Genomic DNA, 17,382 nt, shown 5'->3' on the forward strand with positions numbered 1-17,382 from the left:
AGAGCGATAAGGTCCCCCCTGAGCCTCCTCTTCTCCAGACTGACCAGTCCCAGCTCCCTCAGCCGCTGCTCATAGGACAAGTTCCCTAAACCCTTCACTAGTTTTGTTGCCCTTCTCTGAACCCACTCCAGCACCTCAACGTCCTTCTTGAAGTGAGGGGCCCAAAACTTGCCACAGTACTCCAGGTGCGGCCTCACCAGTGCTGAGTATAGGGGGACAATCACTTCTCTGCTCCTGCTGGCCACACTGTTTCTGATACATGCCAGGATTCCAGGATTTCGTTGGCTTTCAAAGAGAGAGAAAATAATGACTTGATAATAATGACTTGAGAGTCATTATCAAGGCAATATCCCATTAGAAAGAATAAAAGAAGAGAAAGAGGGGAAGACTATTCTGAGAACCTTAAAATGAATGCTCTGCTAGACTGTTACTGCCAGTATTTCCCATAATGTTCTGCCAGCATAAGGAAGATAAAATCTGTGTCTTATCATTTCACAGGAATGACATCTCCCAGATTTTTCTGAGGCTCCATAGAAGTTCTCTGCCATACCTCACAAGGAGCAAGTCGTATGGACCTAATCCAACTCCATGTGCAATCCAACTCCAATTCTGAAATCAGACTCTGAGCCATGGAAGAACATTACCTGTATAGGAACATGGAAACTTCTAGCTATGTTTATCCATCTGTCAGAGTGCTGGTAGCAGAATAGAATGTGAAAACGAACATACCGAAAGGTCCACCAACTTCTGCAGCAATACAAGAGACCTTTTCACGTTTCCCTTCTCTCACAACCGTGCAAAGAGAAGGCTGGGAATGCTGTCCAATGTACAACACAAGGCAAGAAATCACCAATCTGAATGCAAAAAGAGCTACTGGTACATTGTCAGACTCAGTATACTCAGGATTTAAAAAGTTGGTGTGTGAGACCTTGAAATAAGCATATTTCTTTCTACAGACTGTATGCATATATACACACACACATACATTAGGCATGTATATATGTCTAAACTAACCTGTCTCTCAATATTTTCCAAAATTTCCTGTTGGCATACACCTGAATATATTCTAAAAGAGAAGCAGACCCTCATACAGCACGCTGAAGCTTACTGATGGTTGGAGATTGCTTTTCTTTCTTGTTTTTCACATCTTAGAAGTCCATGTCTGTGGCTCAAAACCACTGCACTGTGTAACAGTTTAACATACATGTCTCATTATATTTAAAATTCCATAAACTATTTACCAAGGAAGAAGTAAGCTGTGATATGTAAGTGTAGCTGGCACCAAAATGTTGAGGCTGAAAAGCGATAAAGACTTCCCAAACAAGAAGTGGTTAACCAGAAGTTCTTGATTCCTGACAAAATCCAGCTTTTAGCTCTAAACTGTCAATTTATAACGGAGGAAAAAAAAGAGAACATAGTAACTTCCTATTTAATTCAAGTACTGAGGTAATAATTGAATGTTTAAAAAACTTGTCAATATTGAAACAGCATGTGACTCTTTCTATATAATTTGTGCCCCTTTGAGGGGCAGATGATTTTTAGGTGCAATATACATTCCTATTTTCAGGGGATTTTAATCTCATCCTTTTGTGTAATTCCTTCTTTCTCCTTTCTGTTTTAAAAACATGCCTACATTAATAAACCAGCCTTGTTCTTTAGCAGCCTTTTCCAGTTTGATAGTAACTCTTTTCTTTAACTAATTCTGTATAAGTTTTCCACTTTTATTCTTTTGAAAAAACCTACTTTTACTTTTCACATGTACAAGTATTTCGCTATGGTTGCAAGGTTTTTTGTTTTTATTTTTTGGCTCTCTTATTTCAGAAATCTCCACTCTCTTAATCTTAATTTACTGATGAAAGTCTTGACACCTGAAACCACCTTTATAATTTTTTAATAGTTTTTGTCACAAGATGTAGGGGGGTGGTCACTTATGGTTTTAAATAATGTTTGTATTAAAAAATTGCCTGCTTTCCAAACAAAAATAATTGTGAAGAATTATTCACTTTCTCTTTTTTTGAAAAAAAGTGCTGTGACATTGAAAATTTATCAAAATGGTATGAAAATGTATAGAAATTCATTGAAATTCGTCTCTTTAAATCTGATAACTTGTTGATAAAAAATTTAATTGAAAATTAAAAAAAATAAAAAAGTGAAAAATAGGTTCTTTTCCAAACCCTTAGAAACAACTTGGATATCTTTGTATGAATAAAGTGTTAGATGTTTTAAACAGCTGTAACCATATAATAATTAGGACTGTATATAGCACTGCGAATGAGCATTAGTAAAGCATTAACAGAGCATTGCAGAGGAGCCTAAGAAAACATCCTTATATTTTTTAAGCTTTCCACAATCCTGAACACTCTATGTCTTCAGCCTGTTTTCATTTGATTGCATTTTTTAAGGGTATTACTGGCTAGATTTTGAATTTCATATCAGAGTAATAAATTTTAAAACATAAAAATTTGTTGAGGTAAATCTACTTAGGTACAAATGTAAAAGTAAAAATTTTACCTCTAAGGTTATAACAAGCATAAAAATGACCCTCTGTAAAAGTAAACAGAAGAAATGTTAACAGATGCCACTGATATTTTACAAGTAATCCAATAGACTCCTCTTAGTTTGGCAGCTTCTAACTCGAAAAAAAAAGTTCTTCCCAACTTTAAGGTGGTTTTTTTTTTTTTTTAAAAAAAAAAGATAAGCATCAAGATTTTTTCATTCTATGTTAAATATTTCACACCTTTCAGTTTTTGAACACACGTATGCTACAAATTATTACCAGTAATGGAACTATTCAAATATTTTCTTTCAACAAATGGAAACATTCATAAATGTTTTTCAGACTTCTCAGTTCATCACAAAGCAAGTTTTAACCTGAGTTCATATATGCTTGTTTCCTCTTGTGTTAACTATCCCAAAAGTGCTACAAATATATAGCTTTGTTAATATGTAAATAAGCATTAAATCAAGGACAGCCAAGTTCCTGGGTCAGTATTTGGGAGAAATGGGAATCATATTGGTCTAATCACATTTAGAGAATTAACTTTCTTATTCTGATTCTGTACTTCAGAAATGGCTCATGTCTTTATGTGGACAAAGAACACAGAAACTGAAGAGGAATATTTATTTCTTCCAAAAGCACCAATATTTGGAAGCTTGAATGCCTTAAAGCTACATCACTTTCTTCTCTGAAACAGAAATGGGAATGGAGAGTTTGAAAGTGCCACCTGATCTCATTCCTAACACTGCATTCTTTCGGCTAAGGGATTCTCCTCCACTCAATGAAAAGGTTTGCCTCCGTTACCCCATTCTTCAGGCACTATTTGAAGTAGTTGAGTCCTGCCACGAGGAAAAACTTCTCGAGGAAAAGTTCAGAGTCCAGCACGGCAATGTGTGCAGCCCGGCCTATCAATGTGTTGGCGGTGTTTGGCAGAGCATGGAACACGTTGTGTCTGATCAAAGTGCAGTCCTTCGCCCCAATCAAAGGCTGGAGCAGGTTGTTGATCATTTCTGCGTAAACAGGACCTGAAAAAGAGTTTAGATGTCACACCTACATGTCAAAGCTGCCAGATCCCCTCTCTCCTTCCCGTATCATTTACAGTTGCAACGAGAAAGAAAATGGAAGCAACACCAAAATGCAAGAGTTAGTTAGAAGTCCATTTCAAAGATTTGCCAAGCACCAGGATGTTGTTAACCTAATGGAGACACTGGCCATCTGAAGAGGTCTGCTGAAGCTGCTAGCATGAAGAGTGGGACACTCCTCAGCATTTCTTCTCATTTTCTCTGTGGTGGAAGGAAATTATTTTGTTTCCTTAGGGGAAGAAGGTTGGACTCATGCTGCCTGTGAATCCAAATGCAAAAGGATCTGGCCAGACACAGAAGTTCATTTGGGTTTCTCTGGGGAGTCTAATACATGAAGGACATCGTGCAGATAGTTGAGGAGTTTATAGGACAACAACAATAGCTCAGGAAACTTGTACTTATAAATGATCTACACGGATCCAACTCCTGCTAGGTCAAATGTCTCCCTGAGGAAAATGCACTGGAAGAAAGAGTTAGAATATTACTTTTTAATTTATATCTGAGGTAGAATAGAAAGAACTGTAATTTAGACAAGATGTGTGAAGGCAACCATATTGATTATTACACTTGGGTGTCTCTTTCTGCTTCAAAGAAGTACCTCCATTTCTAGGTAATCACATACATGAAACAGGTATGAAATTACACTGAACATTATTTCTGGATGTGGTATCAAACTGAAGCCTTAAAATATTTTATAAATGAGAGATACTGCTAGTAACAGAGGCAATACTTGGGACGTTACACAGTCTGAGGTCACAGAAGGGCCAGGCCTCTGATGGCATGAATCTTGATATGCTTTACAGATTTTATTACAAAAAATATGATTTTAGGTCTGTCACTTAAACTACCTCGCGATCATCCAAACATTATTTAAAAGAAAGGGAAACCCCTCTGACTTTCGATGTGCTGAGAGAGATTTCATTACGTGAAACAAAGTGGAGACAATGCTGGTAATTCAGTAGACTACAGAAAAACATTGTCAAGAACTAGTTCTATTACTATCTATCACTTTTAAAAAAATTAATTAGAGGGAAGGGGAAGAAGCAGTAAGAAATCTTTAATTATTTGTTGATTGTAATTCGTTTTCATCAAATAAAGTGCTTCCTAAAAAGATTCTTTTATTGATTTCACTCATTTCCTGTGGGAAGAGAACACTTTCTTCCTTATCAAATAAACGTTTGAGTTTCCATCATGCTGATGAAAACTCTTCTATGGCAATGACCTCAGTTACACAAAACCACAATTCCTCAACAGCTTTGTAAATATAGAAAAGATCTTAAACATACCTGTATGTCTGTCTTTAAGTGCATTTTTGCACATTTCTATTCTTGCTGAATGAAAGGGCACATATCTGTCTTGGGGAGAGGCCACCAACACAACATTTTTAAAGTACTGAAGACCTGTGGTAAATGCATTAAATATGTTTATCATAATGATGCACATTAATGAAATTACATACAGTGTCAGCATAACTACATCATGTTCAAACACATTTGAAAATCTGCAGTGCAAAATAGATGATAATAATTAAAACATGCAACACAAGCTTAGAAAGATTCATAATAGCTTAAATCCTTTCTGCTTCATCTACGAACTATTTGCTGCTCATCAGCACTCATACAGGTTAGTTGTATGCCAACCAAAAAAGTAAGAACTGTCTCTGAAAAACATGTTTGATTAAAACCTTAATCTCACAAATATTTATACCTTTAAACATCGGAAACACATGTACAGCCCCACTAAGCTCAATGAGTGATTTTGGACAAATAAGTGTTCACAGGAATGGGGATCACATTCAAAAATAACATAACAAATTAGTACAATTTTCAAAGAAAATGGAGAGAGAAGAGGAACCAGCTTCACTGCTATGATGTCATACTATTACATCAGTGTAGAGGGAGGCTGGGGATCCAGTCCCTGCATTCAGCAGTCCCTTGATAAATGCACACTGCTGCTACATGGACTGGAAACCAGGAATCTTCCCTCTTCCCTGGAGTCAATGGGGCCTCTAATTGGCTAAGGAAACAGCTCCTGCTGTTTGCCTAGTCTGTGCTCTCTTGAGCTCTCTGTCACCCACATCCAGCAGAAAAGTAGGAAAATGGACACAGATGATATACTCTACTAGTCCATAGAGTATCCTGAACGTAGAGAGCTGTGGATTTGACCTTCATCATTCCCTCTCCCTTACGGGAATGGGGCCAGAATCCTTTGATTTCTAGATTTTCATAGAAAAGTTGATCATCATCACCACAAAGAAGAGTCTTGCTGCCTGCATTAACTAAGCCTGGCTGAAGCTGTCTACCATTTTGTTCTTGTGCAATCAAATCCACCAAGTTTGTGACTTCAGTCTGAGGTAAAAGGTAGGAGAAACATCAGTGAGTGTTACCATATCTAAAATCCAATTCCCTATTTTCTTTCTCTCAAGACAAGCACAAGGAACATTTAAAGAGACTTTAAGAAGAAAATCAGAAATTACTGGAGGTGTAAAGAGTTATTTGGGAATGTAAACGCAACACTGCTTCTGATTTCTCCCTCTGTAGGTTCTCTCAGCTACTTTTGGGAGCAGCGTGCTAGAGTAAGGGCACCTCTATTTTGACTCGGTATGTCAGGTCATATGTTCACATCTGTACCTATCTACTTCAGATTTTTTACCTAAGCAGCTACCTAGATGATTCTGACCTTAGAGACAACCCTCTTCACATGTAAATTTCTGCTTTCTGCTTTTGCAGGGACATCATCTTTATTTATAGCCCTCAAAGATCTCAAGTTTATATATAAGATCTCAAGTTTACCGAGCTAACAATGAATCACTTCGATTCATAATACATGCTAGGGAATTCTTTGTCTGGGAAGTTATGACATGAGTTTCCTGTGTAGACCAAATGCTACTCAAACATGACACTAGTAAAGCAGATGTCAACTGTACTCCATTGAAATGAGAGCCAGGGAATCAAAAGGAAAATTCAAATAAGGAAATTCAAATAATGCCAAGATTCAGCAGCTTCCCATTATTGATTATGTCACATAGTGTGTTCATAAAATTATTAACAGCTCTATGTCTGTCAGACTAAGAATTAATAAGTTATACTTATCTTACCATGGTCTTTGTTCCCTATTAGTAATGTACCAACACATAAGGAAAAAAATAAATATCAAGTAGTGACTTTGTGACTATATACTTAGCATCAGTTTGCTCACACACAATATTAAAAATAACTCTCAAAAGAAAACATTTGCTTGAACAGAATGATCACACTTGCATTCTTTCCTTACGAAAAGCCTGATTTATTTCATTTATTCATTTATTCAGACTAAGGAAGGGGTAAAAGATCTCTATTTAGACATCATTTTTCCAGTGTGAGGCCATACATCTCTCTGTAGTACAAAGGTGTCACAATAGACATGAATAAAATTTGCTTTTCATCTCACAGAGTCATATTTCTGAGAGACAAGAGATGTTAAACTTAAAAAAAAAAAGGAAAAAATTATTTTCATCTAGTAGCATAAATTAAGCAATAGTGGCCTGTCAAGAATGATAATTCTTGCTTGCAGAATATAAACTTAGGTGCAGGTTTACTACAGTATGGAGGTCTTTACTACAGTATGGAGGGGGCAGAATCACCTCCCTCGACCTGCTGGCCACGCTTCTTTTGATGCAGCCCAGGATACAGTTGGCTTTCTGGGCTGCCAGTGCACGACAGGACAAGGGGCAATGGACTTAAACTGAAAGAGGGGAGATTTCGATTGGATCTAGGAAAGAAATTTTTTACATTGAGAGTGGTGAGGCACTGGAGCATGTTGCCCAGAGAAGTTGCGGCTGCCCCATCCCTGGAGTTGTTCAGGGTCAGATTGGATGAGGCTTTGGGCAGCCTGGTGTAGTGGAGGGTTTCCCTGCCCATGGCAGGGGCTTGGAACTCGATGACCTTTGAGGTCCCTTCCAACCCAAGCCATTCTGTGATTCTGTGATTCTTATTTGGTGTGAACAGTTTGGCAAATATATTCACTGGTAACTGACACAGAAAAAAAGCACAAACAAAATCGATAATAGATTAGATTAGACAGAGTAGCCCTTCTTAAATGCAAGAATCATTAAAGAAAAGTCTTTAAAAAAAATGCAGATTTCCTTCACTCTCTGGAGGACATGGCAATCCAGCACAATCCTTTGGCATAGCCCATGTTATTTGCACATTCACATCAAGCCCTACTCACCTGTTTTTTGGCTGAGCTGATAGAGGAAACACTTGCGCAGATCCGCATTGTCCCTGAAGGTCAGTTGCAAAAGTGACCCTGACTTTTTCAACTTCTGCATGAGCCATAGACCTGGAATGAAAATCGGTGCACAGTTTTATCCTGTTTGCTAATTATCAACCAAGGAGACTAAAGACATGTGCCTACAGTAGGGGTAGCACTGTAACTCAATGTAAGTCTTTGTTTCCTCTTGGATTGCTAATCCACATGGAGAAAAGTCTAAGCATCTCACCGGATTATCCATGTCATGGTAGCCTAAACATTCAGGAAGGCTAAACTGTGGGATATTTCCATAGCACTATGTCTTCTTCAGCCTTGGAGATGTCTCTTTATTGGTAGTATACAGAGAAGTGGAAGAATACAGTGGAAGCAAGGTCACCTCTCACTGCTGCACCACCCTTGGATTTTCCAGGGAGCACTGTGCTGGACCTTGATGCTGAAAGCCCCTCTCATTGCAATTTTTTCTGTGTGGGTTTGAAATCTTCAGCAAATATTTTCCGCAACTTCAGTCGACAAGCCATGTTATGATTTATTGCTACCTCCCTGTGCTGGTCTCTGATGTGCTCTGCCATGGACTGCAGCCAATCATAGCTTTCCCACTAACTCTTACCTGTACTAACCAAAGTACTGTTGTTGTAAAGAGTTCCCAGGTGAGGCCCAGAGAGGGACAGGAAGGTGTGTAACTTGTTGAGGTAATAGCGAAACCTGGGGCGAGTTAGTACAGATCGAATGATGACGTTACCAAGGGAATGTCCAATAAAGCTGTTGGGAAAGAAAGAATTACAGTAACACAAAAACCTTCTGTATTTGATTTAAATTAAACACAATGATGGCATAAATTTCTCTTGAAGGGACTCTATCAAGGCTTTCAGTTATCATTTCACATTTTTTTCAGTCTGGTAGATAATCTTCCATTGATAAAAATGTAAAAATTCATCTCACTCATTCAACGGCTTCTGACACAGGGCACTTTTGGAAAAGCTGATTTCACTGAATGTTGCTCATGTAACTCAAACAGTTACAGACTATTAGTTATTAGAATGCTTACCTTATTCGGGATATGGAGAGGTTGTACAACTGGATATGCTGAATGATTTCATCCAATAATCGATCAGTCATTGTATCAAAATCAGCAAAAGTATCAGTCTGGTGAAAAACAGAACGAGTCAATGAAATAAAATATATGGCATTCATTGCAGACTGATGTTATTTTCAAAGTAAATTCCTTTGAAAACAGAGTCACAAAGTTTCATTTTCAGTTTATTAGCAAATAGCTTCCAACTAATACTGCAAACTTACTCAAGACGAGTGTTTTTTTCTCACATAGCATCAACAGCAGCAACAATACCATGAGTCAGTGTGGGTCACATACCTATCATTAAAGCCTATGTGGAAATTCACTGTCTTCAGTGAGCTTGTAGGTAAGTTAAGGCAAAATTTTCTGTCATAGAGGAGTCTCTTTGACTCTATATCACACCTTTTAGCTTCAACAACATGACCTGAGAATTCAAGTTAGGACTACAGTAACCCTACACTTTGTAGAGTAGGGAAGTAGAGCCCTCTAGAAGACAATTTGTATTTCAAAGGGATTAAATTACCTCCTGTGATTGCTTCTCTTTCTCTACCGATTGTGCCTCTAACTTTGGCACGTGTCATGATGGGATAAACTCGGACCTACAATTTATTAATAGTAAGATTAACAATATTATGCTGAGTAATTACAGAGTCATAAGTATAATCTTAAAGCAGTCTGTCTCGACACTGGTGAGAATTGCTAATGCTCAGCCACTCTAGACACCATACTTTGCACGTGAAAGAAAAGCTTTTTGCATTTAGGATTTAGCAGATTACTATGATAAAATAGTTTACAGCATTATACTCTCACACGTGGGTTATGCTGATGCTAAGTATGTAATAAAAAAATTATTTGGCCATCTCAATAAAACGCTGTGTGTTTGTTATTCAAGAGTTATCAGTAAGAGAATGAGTGCTAGAGAGCGACAAACAATTTGTTGCTTGCAACAGTACTGCCAGTTGTGATACAATAAAGCAAATAATATATTGTCCAGTCTATACAATTGCAGGCAGATCTTATTCAGAACTGTGTCATTTGGCAACCCAACAGGACTCTAAATCAAATTTGTAACTAATGAGATGCCACAAACATAATCATCAAATGTTGGAACAGCTATTCAGAGCCAACATATCAGTAATTAATGCTTTTGTGACACAACTCATCTTGCTAATTTCAGCTTTTGCAAAGGAAAACATGAGCATATTCACTTTGCAATACAGCCTTAAAATAAATGTTCTCATAAACCACAAACAGTCCACTAACCTCCTGCCTGTTTACTTTATCTGCATTGATAATTAATGATTCCCTCATAGGTTCATTATCCCAACTTTCAGGTTGTTTAAAAGTGGAAGAATATCAGCCTGAACATTAATCATAAAAAAAAATCACATCAAGTGTTATATTTCACTTGGTTATATCTCCATTCTGTAGTATAATCTCAGCCTGATTGAGCTTGTCAAATGTATTGCAAATGAATGCCTAAAAAAAGTTATTTGCATTTTCCTCTATAAGAAAAACTTCAGCTAAATGACTGAGTTCTTGGGTCATTTTCAGTGTGGTTCTCAGAGCAGGGAAAAAAGAGGGACAGGATGCTTTACAGCATCCAAAGAGGGTCCTATTTCCAGTGCCACGGGAACTTTCTCACCTTCCCAGAGAATAACAGCACTAAAAGTTCCCATTATGGGCTCTGGATAATGTTAAATAGAGATTTTGTACCATGTTTCATCTTCTGAAAGCATGATAGGAGCTTTGATGCAAGTCTGAAGTGGTATCCTCATTATTTTCATCTTACTTGGGTTCACAGTGCCAGTCTGCTGCTGACAGAGATGTGCGCTGGAAGGTGGCAAGTTCACAGACTAACACCAATTGGCCACTTCAAAACATAAAAGCTGTTGAACAAAGAAGGCTGGAAAGTTTTGACTCAAGCTTCTCAGCTGCTCGTAAATCAGAATAACGTTTCTGACTGGGTCCTGGAAATCCTTATCTTGCGAATAAAGTTAGGCCTCTGTGTCATAAATTTTAATTTCTGTTTCCCTGCCTAGTCTAGCAATGAATTTTTCTGGAAGATGTTTTTTTTATCATTCAAGGAATAAATCTCACAAACATTGCAACAGGAGAAACAATGGCTGATGCAGCAAAGGAAGCTGACAACACCTGCTGGATATTCCATATCCTCCAGAGAATTTAGCATCACTAAACTTGATGCTCTGTGTCGGTGCTGTGTTGACTGGCATCCAACAGGCAGAGGCACCAGGCTGCTGAGTTTGCAAACTGACAAAATAAATCAATTTTCTTCTTTTAAGGTCTGGTCCTATAAGTGCTAATGTCATTGCCTTTGACTTTAATGCTAGAAATATTTTCTGGTGAGTTTGAATATCCTATCAAACTAGACAGGAACAGGACCAGGCCTTTGCACTAAATTCTACATAGAAATCCCTGAATTCCCCAGTGCTTTTGTTTCATTCAGCTAGTGAAAAGGCTTTGCTGAAGTCCTGGTTTTGGCAATGTCAACAGCTTGTAGCAGCTCTAAAGGAAGACAGAAATTAGGTCTGTATTACCTGATTCCTTTCAGACATTAGGAAGTCCAGTTTTCCACCAGGGAGTCCCAGTTCTATAAAAGTCTTTACCAGTCGCAGATCTGCACTGTTACCTAGAAATAAATGGTACTATATAAGATGTACTTCAACAGAAAATTAACTCATATAAAGTCAATATTATACATTTGTCTTCCTATAAACCTTGACGCCAGGGAGCTCTTGCTAAGTATTGCTAAGACAGCTCACCATGCCATAGGATCGTGCCTTGAAACAGCAGCAGAGCAAGAATACCTACAGCCTGCACAGAGTGGGGCTGGACCTCACCTCCTGCTGCTGGGAACTGTGTAAATGGTGGGAAGGAAGGGCAAAGATCAGGCCCACAATAACTCTGTCCCCTATTTGCTGAACAGCAGAGGTAAGACAAAAAGACTGAAAAGCTGAAATCTGTCCTTTCACCTTCACAGCTGGTGATATCCACAGGAGACACTGCAGCCCTGCCAGGGACCTCGGCACATGCACTGGGGTATAGGGCTGTGCCTTCAGATGCAGAGTAGCTTGCATCTGTGGATCCACAGAGTCAGCACTGAAATACTGTCAAGCTCCTAATATTTTGGGACATGCCCTATTCCATAGCAGGAAGTTCCAAGGTCTTCTGAAATGTGTTGCTGGAAAAGGAGGTATACTCCATCTCATGAGAAGCACATTACTTCCACTAAGATATTGAATGACAAACAGTCCTTGCTCAAGCCAGCAAGAGCTTGTTTTCCAGCTTTCTGAGAATGCCTGAGATTTCAAATGCCTGAGATTTCAGAGTCTCTATCCCACCTTTTCTGTAGGTGCAAGTTTAACATCTACACCTTTCCCATTGACACCAATAATTCGTCAAGAGAAGTTTTAAGTTTAACGTGTTTTCTGCTTGGAAAGCATATCCCTAAAAAATTCCAGGCCATACTTCCTGAATAATTATTTTCATTCTTCCACTTTCTAAAGCTGGCTACTGTCTACCCTATAACAACGTGGAGGGGTTTTAAATAATATTTTTGTCCTGATGACATACTGCAAAACAACCAAGCATCTGTGGAAAGACAAGAGTTACTGTAATGCACTCATAGGACTGATGTACTTTGGTGTAGAATTCTGTTTAAAAAAACAATAGCAAAAAGTTGCAGCACCCTTTTTTAGAGCAAATATTTAATATTCTCCTTGAATTTTATTACAATGGACTGAATAACATAATAAGGACTAAACACTTAGCGAAGATAAATACTTCCTTTAGGCTCCTTTCTTTCAAACTTGCTGAACATCTGGCCTTTTTTTTTTTTGTTTATATCAAAATGACTTGCAAATAGCAATTCCTCCTGGCCTTACCATCTAATCCATGGACACAGACCACCAGGTGAATGCCGTCTTCTAAATTTTCTTCCTCTTCCTCTGGTGGAAAATACGGGATATCAGAAGCTAGTACAGATAAGTCACTGTACAGAAATCCTTCAATCTTCATTTCTTTTTTAAATTTTTCTTTGGCCTGATAAAAACTGGAGAATACATTAATTAATCACAATAGAACCGAGTGTTCAACGGCAAACTTTCAAACTAGAAATGAGGAGGCTGGTATTTGCAAGAAGTTATGTTTGCAAATTTTATTAGAGACTTGGATACTGTTCCTTATCTATTCTGATCGAGAGAAACCAGGATGTGGGGAAGCAAAATTGTTTCTGAGTGGTTTGGCTACATGCAGGGAATAGCTAAAGCCCATTAGCAACTCAAATCTGCTAGAGGAAAGAAGGATTTATGAAAAATAATATTCTGGTGGCCCGTAACAATGAGACTAAGATAGAGAATGAGCAATTTTGTATCTTAACAACGTCATCAGCCTTATAGATACAGAAACACAAAATATATCATTTTGCTAGCACTAGATGCATTTATAGGTAGTTAGAAGGTGTTCTCCCCATTCCTCAGACTGTGGAGTTAAAGGATGCATCTCATAAGGAGATATTTTTCATTTGGTTTTGAGTTCTTTTTAAAATATTTAGTAACTAAGAGGAAGAGCAGCTCAATGCTAAATTAAGCTAATTCCTTTCCTACTCTAGGTCTAAAATTTGACACACAAATTCACCCTGCAGCATTCTGCGGGCTGAAGGTGCCAAACTCTTCAGTGGCTTTTTGACTTAGCAAAACTTATCCAGAGATTTTGGGAACTAATAATCATAACATAAGTGTAGAATTAGGTAGAAGACTGGGATGGACCAGGTTAGGAGATATAAACCTTTAAAACTTGGGGATAGCTTAAAATCACTAGATATAATGGTGAACAATTACATCAGCCCTACTGACTTTAAAGGGACATAAGAATGAAAAATCTATCATTCGGACCATGGCCCTGAAGGCCCTGGATTCATATGCATGAATACGGGCTTAAATATATTGCTTCACAAAGAAGGAACACATTTTGTGCTTAGATTAAGCAGGATTTACAGCAGGGTCTATAAAACAAACCTCAAGATGCTTTCAAAAAAAACAAAAATAAAGCCTTGCGTAGCAAATGAATGTATATGCAGAGAGCCAACATTTTGGGCAGCTGAATGGGCTGAGAAATTCCTAATCTGCTGTTTTCTCTCAGTATGGCAGAGACAAAAAAATACAACAAAAGTAAACACATGCTAGCATGTCAGTCTGTGAAATGGGCCACTGTGAAATGAAAGCCATGATGTGGCACTTTTGCCATGGGCAATGAAGCAAGAGAAAAAATAATGTCTCTTCTCCAGCTACCTAGGATGCCAATTCTCCCATTTTTCCCATTTGAGAAGCTGAAGCTGAGACCCTACAAGCCAATCTGCGCTCCTGTTTCATTGTTTAGCTAATGAGTGCAATTATTTAAGCAGAAGAGAAAAACGAGCTATGGCACTTCCATAGTCAACCAACTATCTGGAAACAATATCCAAGTCTGGATAACCATGACTTCATGAAGGAAGGCCAGATCTTAATGACTGTTTAGACACCTAAATCTTAATGATTGTCATGAGTATTAAGGACCTAATGAATTTGACGATCTTGATCTCTGTGTTTTCATCTTACCTGTCTATTTAGATCATGTATTCTATAGAAAGCATTTGCCTATTTATTCGTTTCGGATGTCTCTGAGCGCAAGCTTACCCTGTGCTTACTGTAATAGGGCCCTCAACTTTGTCAGGGTCTCCCAACAAAGTAACATTAATGAAGAAAGTAATTAGACAGTCTTACTTCAGCATCCTTTCATTGGTCTCTTCATCCTCCTCATTTGAATTGGAAGGGACAACTCCGAAAGAGCCCAGAGGCTGGCGTGTGATGGGAAATGCAGCCTGCTTTGCAGAGAAGCCGACAGTAGCAGGGGTCTCTTTGAGCACAGAAGAAAAGGGAAGACACGTGGCTGTGCAAGAGACGGACAGGTTAACCACATCAACAGCCTTTCTGCTCTCCAGTGCTACTCCCTCCGTCGTCATCGCTGCATGAAACCCAGTGCCATTAGCTACAAGTTTATGTTCTTGGCTCTCGGATTGCTGTGGATATTCAGCCTGGTAGGATCCTGCAGCGGGGTCTGCAGAGGCAGGTGAGTCATTGAGCTCAATTTCTTGTAACCCCTGCGTTTCTGCATACACTGCTGGGCTCTCATCAGCAAGCGAGCTACCACACTCTCCTTGCATTGAGCCAAATTCAGTTGAGGTTTCTGAAGGAGCTGGAACAGGATAGCAAAAATCTGGTACCAGTTTTATGCTTTGTGGGAAACTCTCCTCTCCTGAAGTTCTGCTATTGGAGTAGAAGTCTTGTCTTTTTAAACCATCCGGCTTTGGATCCTCGATGCATGTATCAGATTTATCTATATTTTTGTCCAGGTAATTACAAGCTCTTGGCATTTTTAAGCTGCACTCATCATTGCTCTCCAGTGACTGGCATTCAGAGATGTTATCTCTGAGCTGCTTTGGACAAATGGGTGGGCTTGCACTTTCCAAATGACAGTAAGTCTCTGGAAAACCTTCCTTCTCCTCCTCCCCGTGTAACTGAATGTTACTGCTACTGTGTTTGACAGAGGATTTAGGATGTCGTCTTGGTTCTAGTTGTCCACTTTCAGTGGCGACTGGACACCCAGAAAAGTCCAGGACTCGTTGCCTATCTCCACCCTCTGTTTCCGCACAACTTATTAAGTTTCCTCCTGAATCTCCTGAGGTTGCTTCACTGTGTTTGGATATATCCACCTCCTCTGCAGGCTCTTCTGGGCTACTGATTTGAGGAGCTGAGACAGATTTGGTCAGCTTGGTGAGCTCCATTTCCCTCTCCTCTTCCTCAAAGGGCAGAGAGCTAATGGATGTGAGTGATGCTTGGATCCCACTGGGCAAGCTAGTATTGCTTTCTGTGTGACCACCCTCCAGGGAATTTCGGTGGATGGCGTGTCTTCGTACCAAGTGGTGTAGGATGTCTCGATCACTGGGCAGCTCCAATGCCCGGCTTCGAGCATCAGACCATGCCACTGAACTTGGTTCACTTTCAATGCCTGAATCAGATATTATAGAGGAGGATCTTTTTATAACCCCTGACATCAGAGTAAATTCTTCACACTCCTCACCTCGTTGCTCCTTTGTAAACAATTTCACTTCAAAGCTGTGGGTGGGCAAAGCTTTTGAAACAGGGAGCTGAGTCTTGGTGTTGGGATCGCCTGTTTTTGCAAGACTGGTTAATTCATTCAGTGCAAGCTCAGATGAAGTGAAATTATTCTCAGGATGATCAGATTCAGCTGGTTTATGTATTTTAGTCCTGTCTTCTAAGCCATCAGTTCCATGTGCTCCACACTCATACTGAGCACTGACAATTAACACAGGCTCACTTTTGTGGGAATCCTTATTGCTAGGTGTCATATCTTCACAGGTAACATCTGCTGCAAGTTTATTGTCTTTTAATAAAACTTCCTTGGATGTTTTAAAGTCTTCTGATGTGCTTTCTGTATTGCCTATCTCTGAGTCAGAAGTAGTTTCTTTACTTGAAACAAAAATATTTTCAGGTTTCCTTTGGCCTTCTTTGTTCACTGTACATACCTGAGATGTGGAGTGCTGGTTTAAATCCTTAGCTGTGTAAGCAGCACCTTCAGTACCACTGTATACGCAGGAGGGATTCCCGTTTATCCTATCTGTGTGTATTATCAGAGTACCTTTCCCAAAGTCTCCTTTCATGACTGCAGTGGCATCGTTTGATGTAAAATCGTCACTGTCATCTATTACATCCATTTGGGTATTTGCAGGAACCTCAAAATCTGTGTAAACTTCCAAATTCTGATCTGAAAGAAAGAAAAAAAGAAGTGCTACCTGCAAGAACACAACAAATTACACCAAGGTAATGTGGGACTTTGAAAAGTGATTGTAAGGCCTAAAAAAGTACGTATATTTATATTATAAAAATTATACATAGATTAGAGGCATATTACAAATGCAAATGCCGGAGTGCATTTAACTAGAATTATAGTCATTAAATATAATTGGGCCAAAGAAGACAATATCAACAAAACATACTTTCCTCAGTATAATTGTATCTAAACTGCTAGTGTCTACAGCATAGGAAAATGAAACAGAGCTGACACTTCTTCCTGATGTCATAGAATCATAGAATCATAGAATCATAGAATGGTTAGGGCTGGAAGGGACCTTCAAAGGTCATCTAGTCCAACCCCCCTGCAAGGAACAGGGATATCTCCAACTAGATCAGGTTGCTCAGGGCCTCGTCCAACCTGGCCTTGAACGTCTCCAGGGATGGAGCATCCACCACCTCCCTGGGCAACCTGTTCCAGTGTTCTACAACTCTCATGGTAAAAAATTTTTTCCTAATATCCAATCTGAATCTACCTCCCTCTATTTTAAAACCATTACCCCTTGTCCTATCACAACAGGCCCTCCTGAACAGCCTCTCCCCATCTTTCTT

General features: G+C 39.0%; 1 protein-coding gene across 1 annotated transcript in view; it reads right to left on the minus strand.

The window, feature by feature from the left end:
• Window positions 1–3,316: 3,316 nt before the first annotated feature.
• Window positions 3,317–17,382, minus strand: part of FAM135B (family with sequence similarity 135 member B) — a 155,879-nt gene continuing 141,813 nt past the window's right edge. Inside the window, exons 12-19 of the mRNA XM_086609581.1 lie at window positions 14,683–16,744; window positions 12,808–12,974; window positions 11,461–11,552; window positions 8,876–8,973; window positions 8,438–8,589; window positions 7,789–7,899; window positions 4,866–4,979; window positions 3,317–3,522 (exon numbers count right to left, since the gene is read on the minus strand). Coding sequence (XP_086465707.1) covers window positions 3,317–3,522; window positions 4,866–4,979; window positions 7,789–7,899; window positions 8,438–8,589; window positions 8,876–8,973; window positions 11,461–11,552; window positions 12,808–12,974; window positions 14,683–16,744 — 3,002 coding nt within the window. The remainder of the gene's footprint in view (window positions 3,523–4,865; window positions 4,980–7,788; window positions 7,900–8,437; window positions 8,590–8,875; window positions 8,974–11,460; window positions 11,553–12,807; window positions 12,975–14,682; window positions 16,745–17,382) is intronic.

The sequence above is a fragment of the Tauraco erythrolophus genome, chromosome 3, assembly GCF_009769465.1.
Source record: "Tauraco erythrolophus isolate bTauEry1 chromosome 3, bTauEry1.pri, whole genome shotgun sequence".
Lineage (NCBI taxonomy): Eukaryota > Metazoa > Chordata > Aves > Musophagiformes > Musophagidae > Tauraco > Tauraco erythrolophus.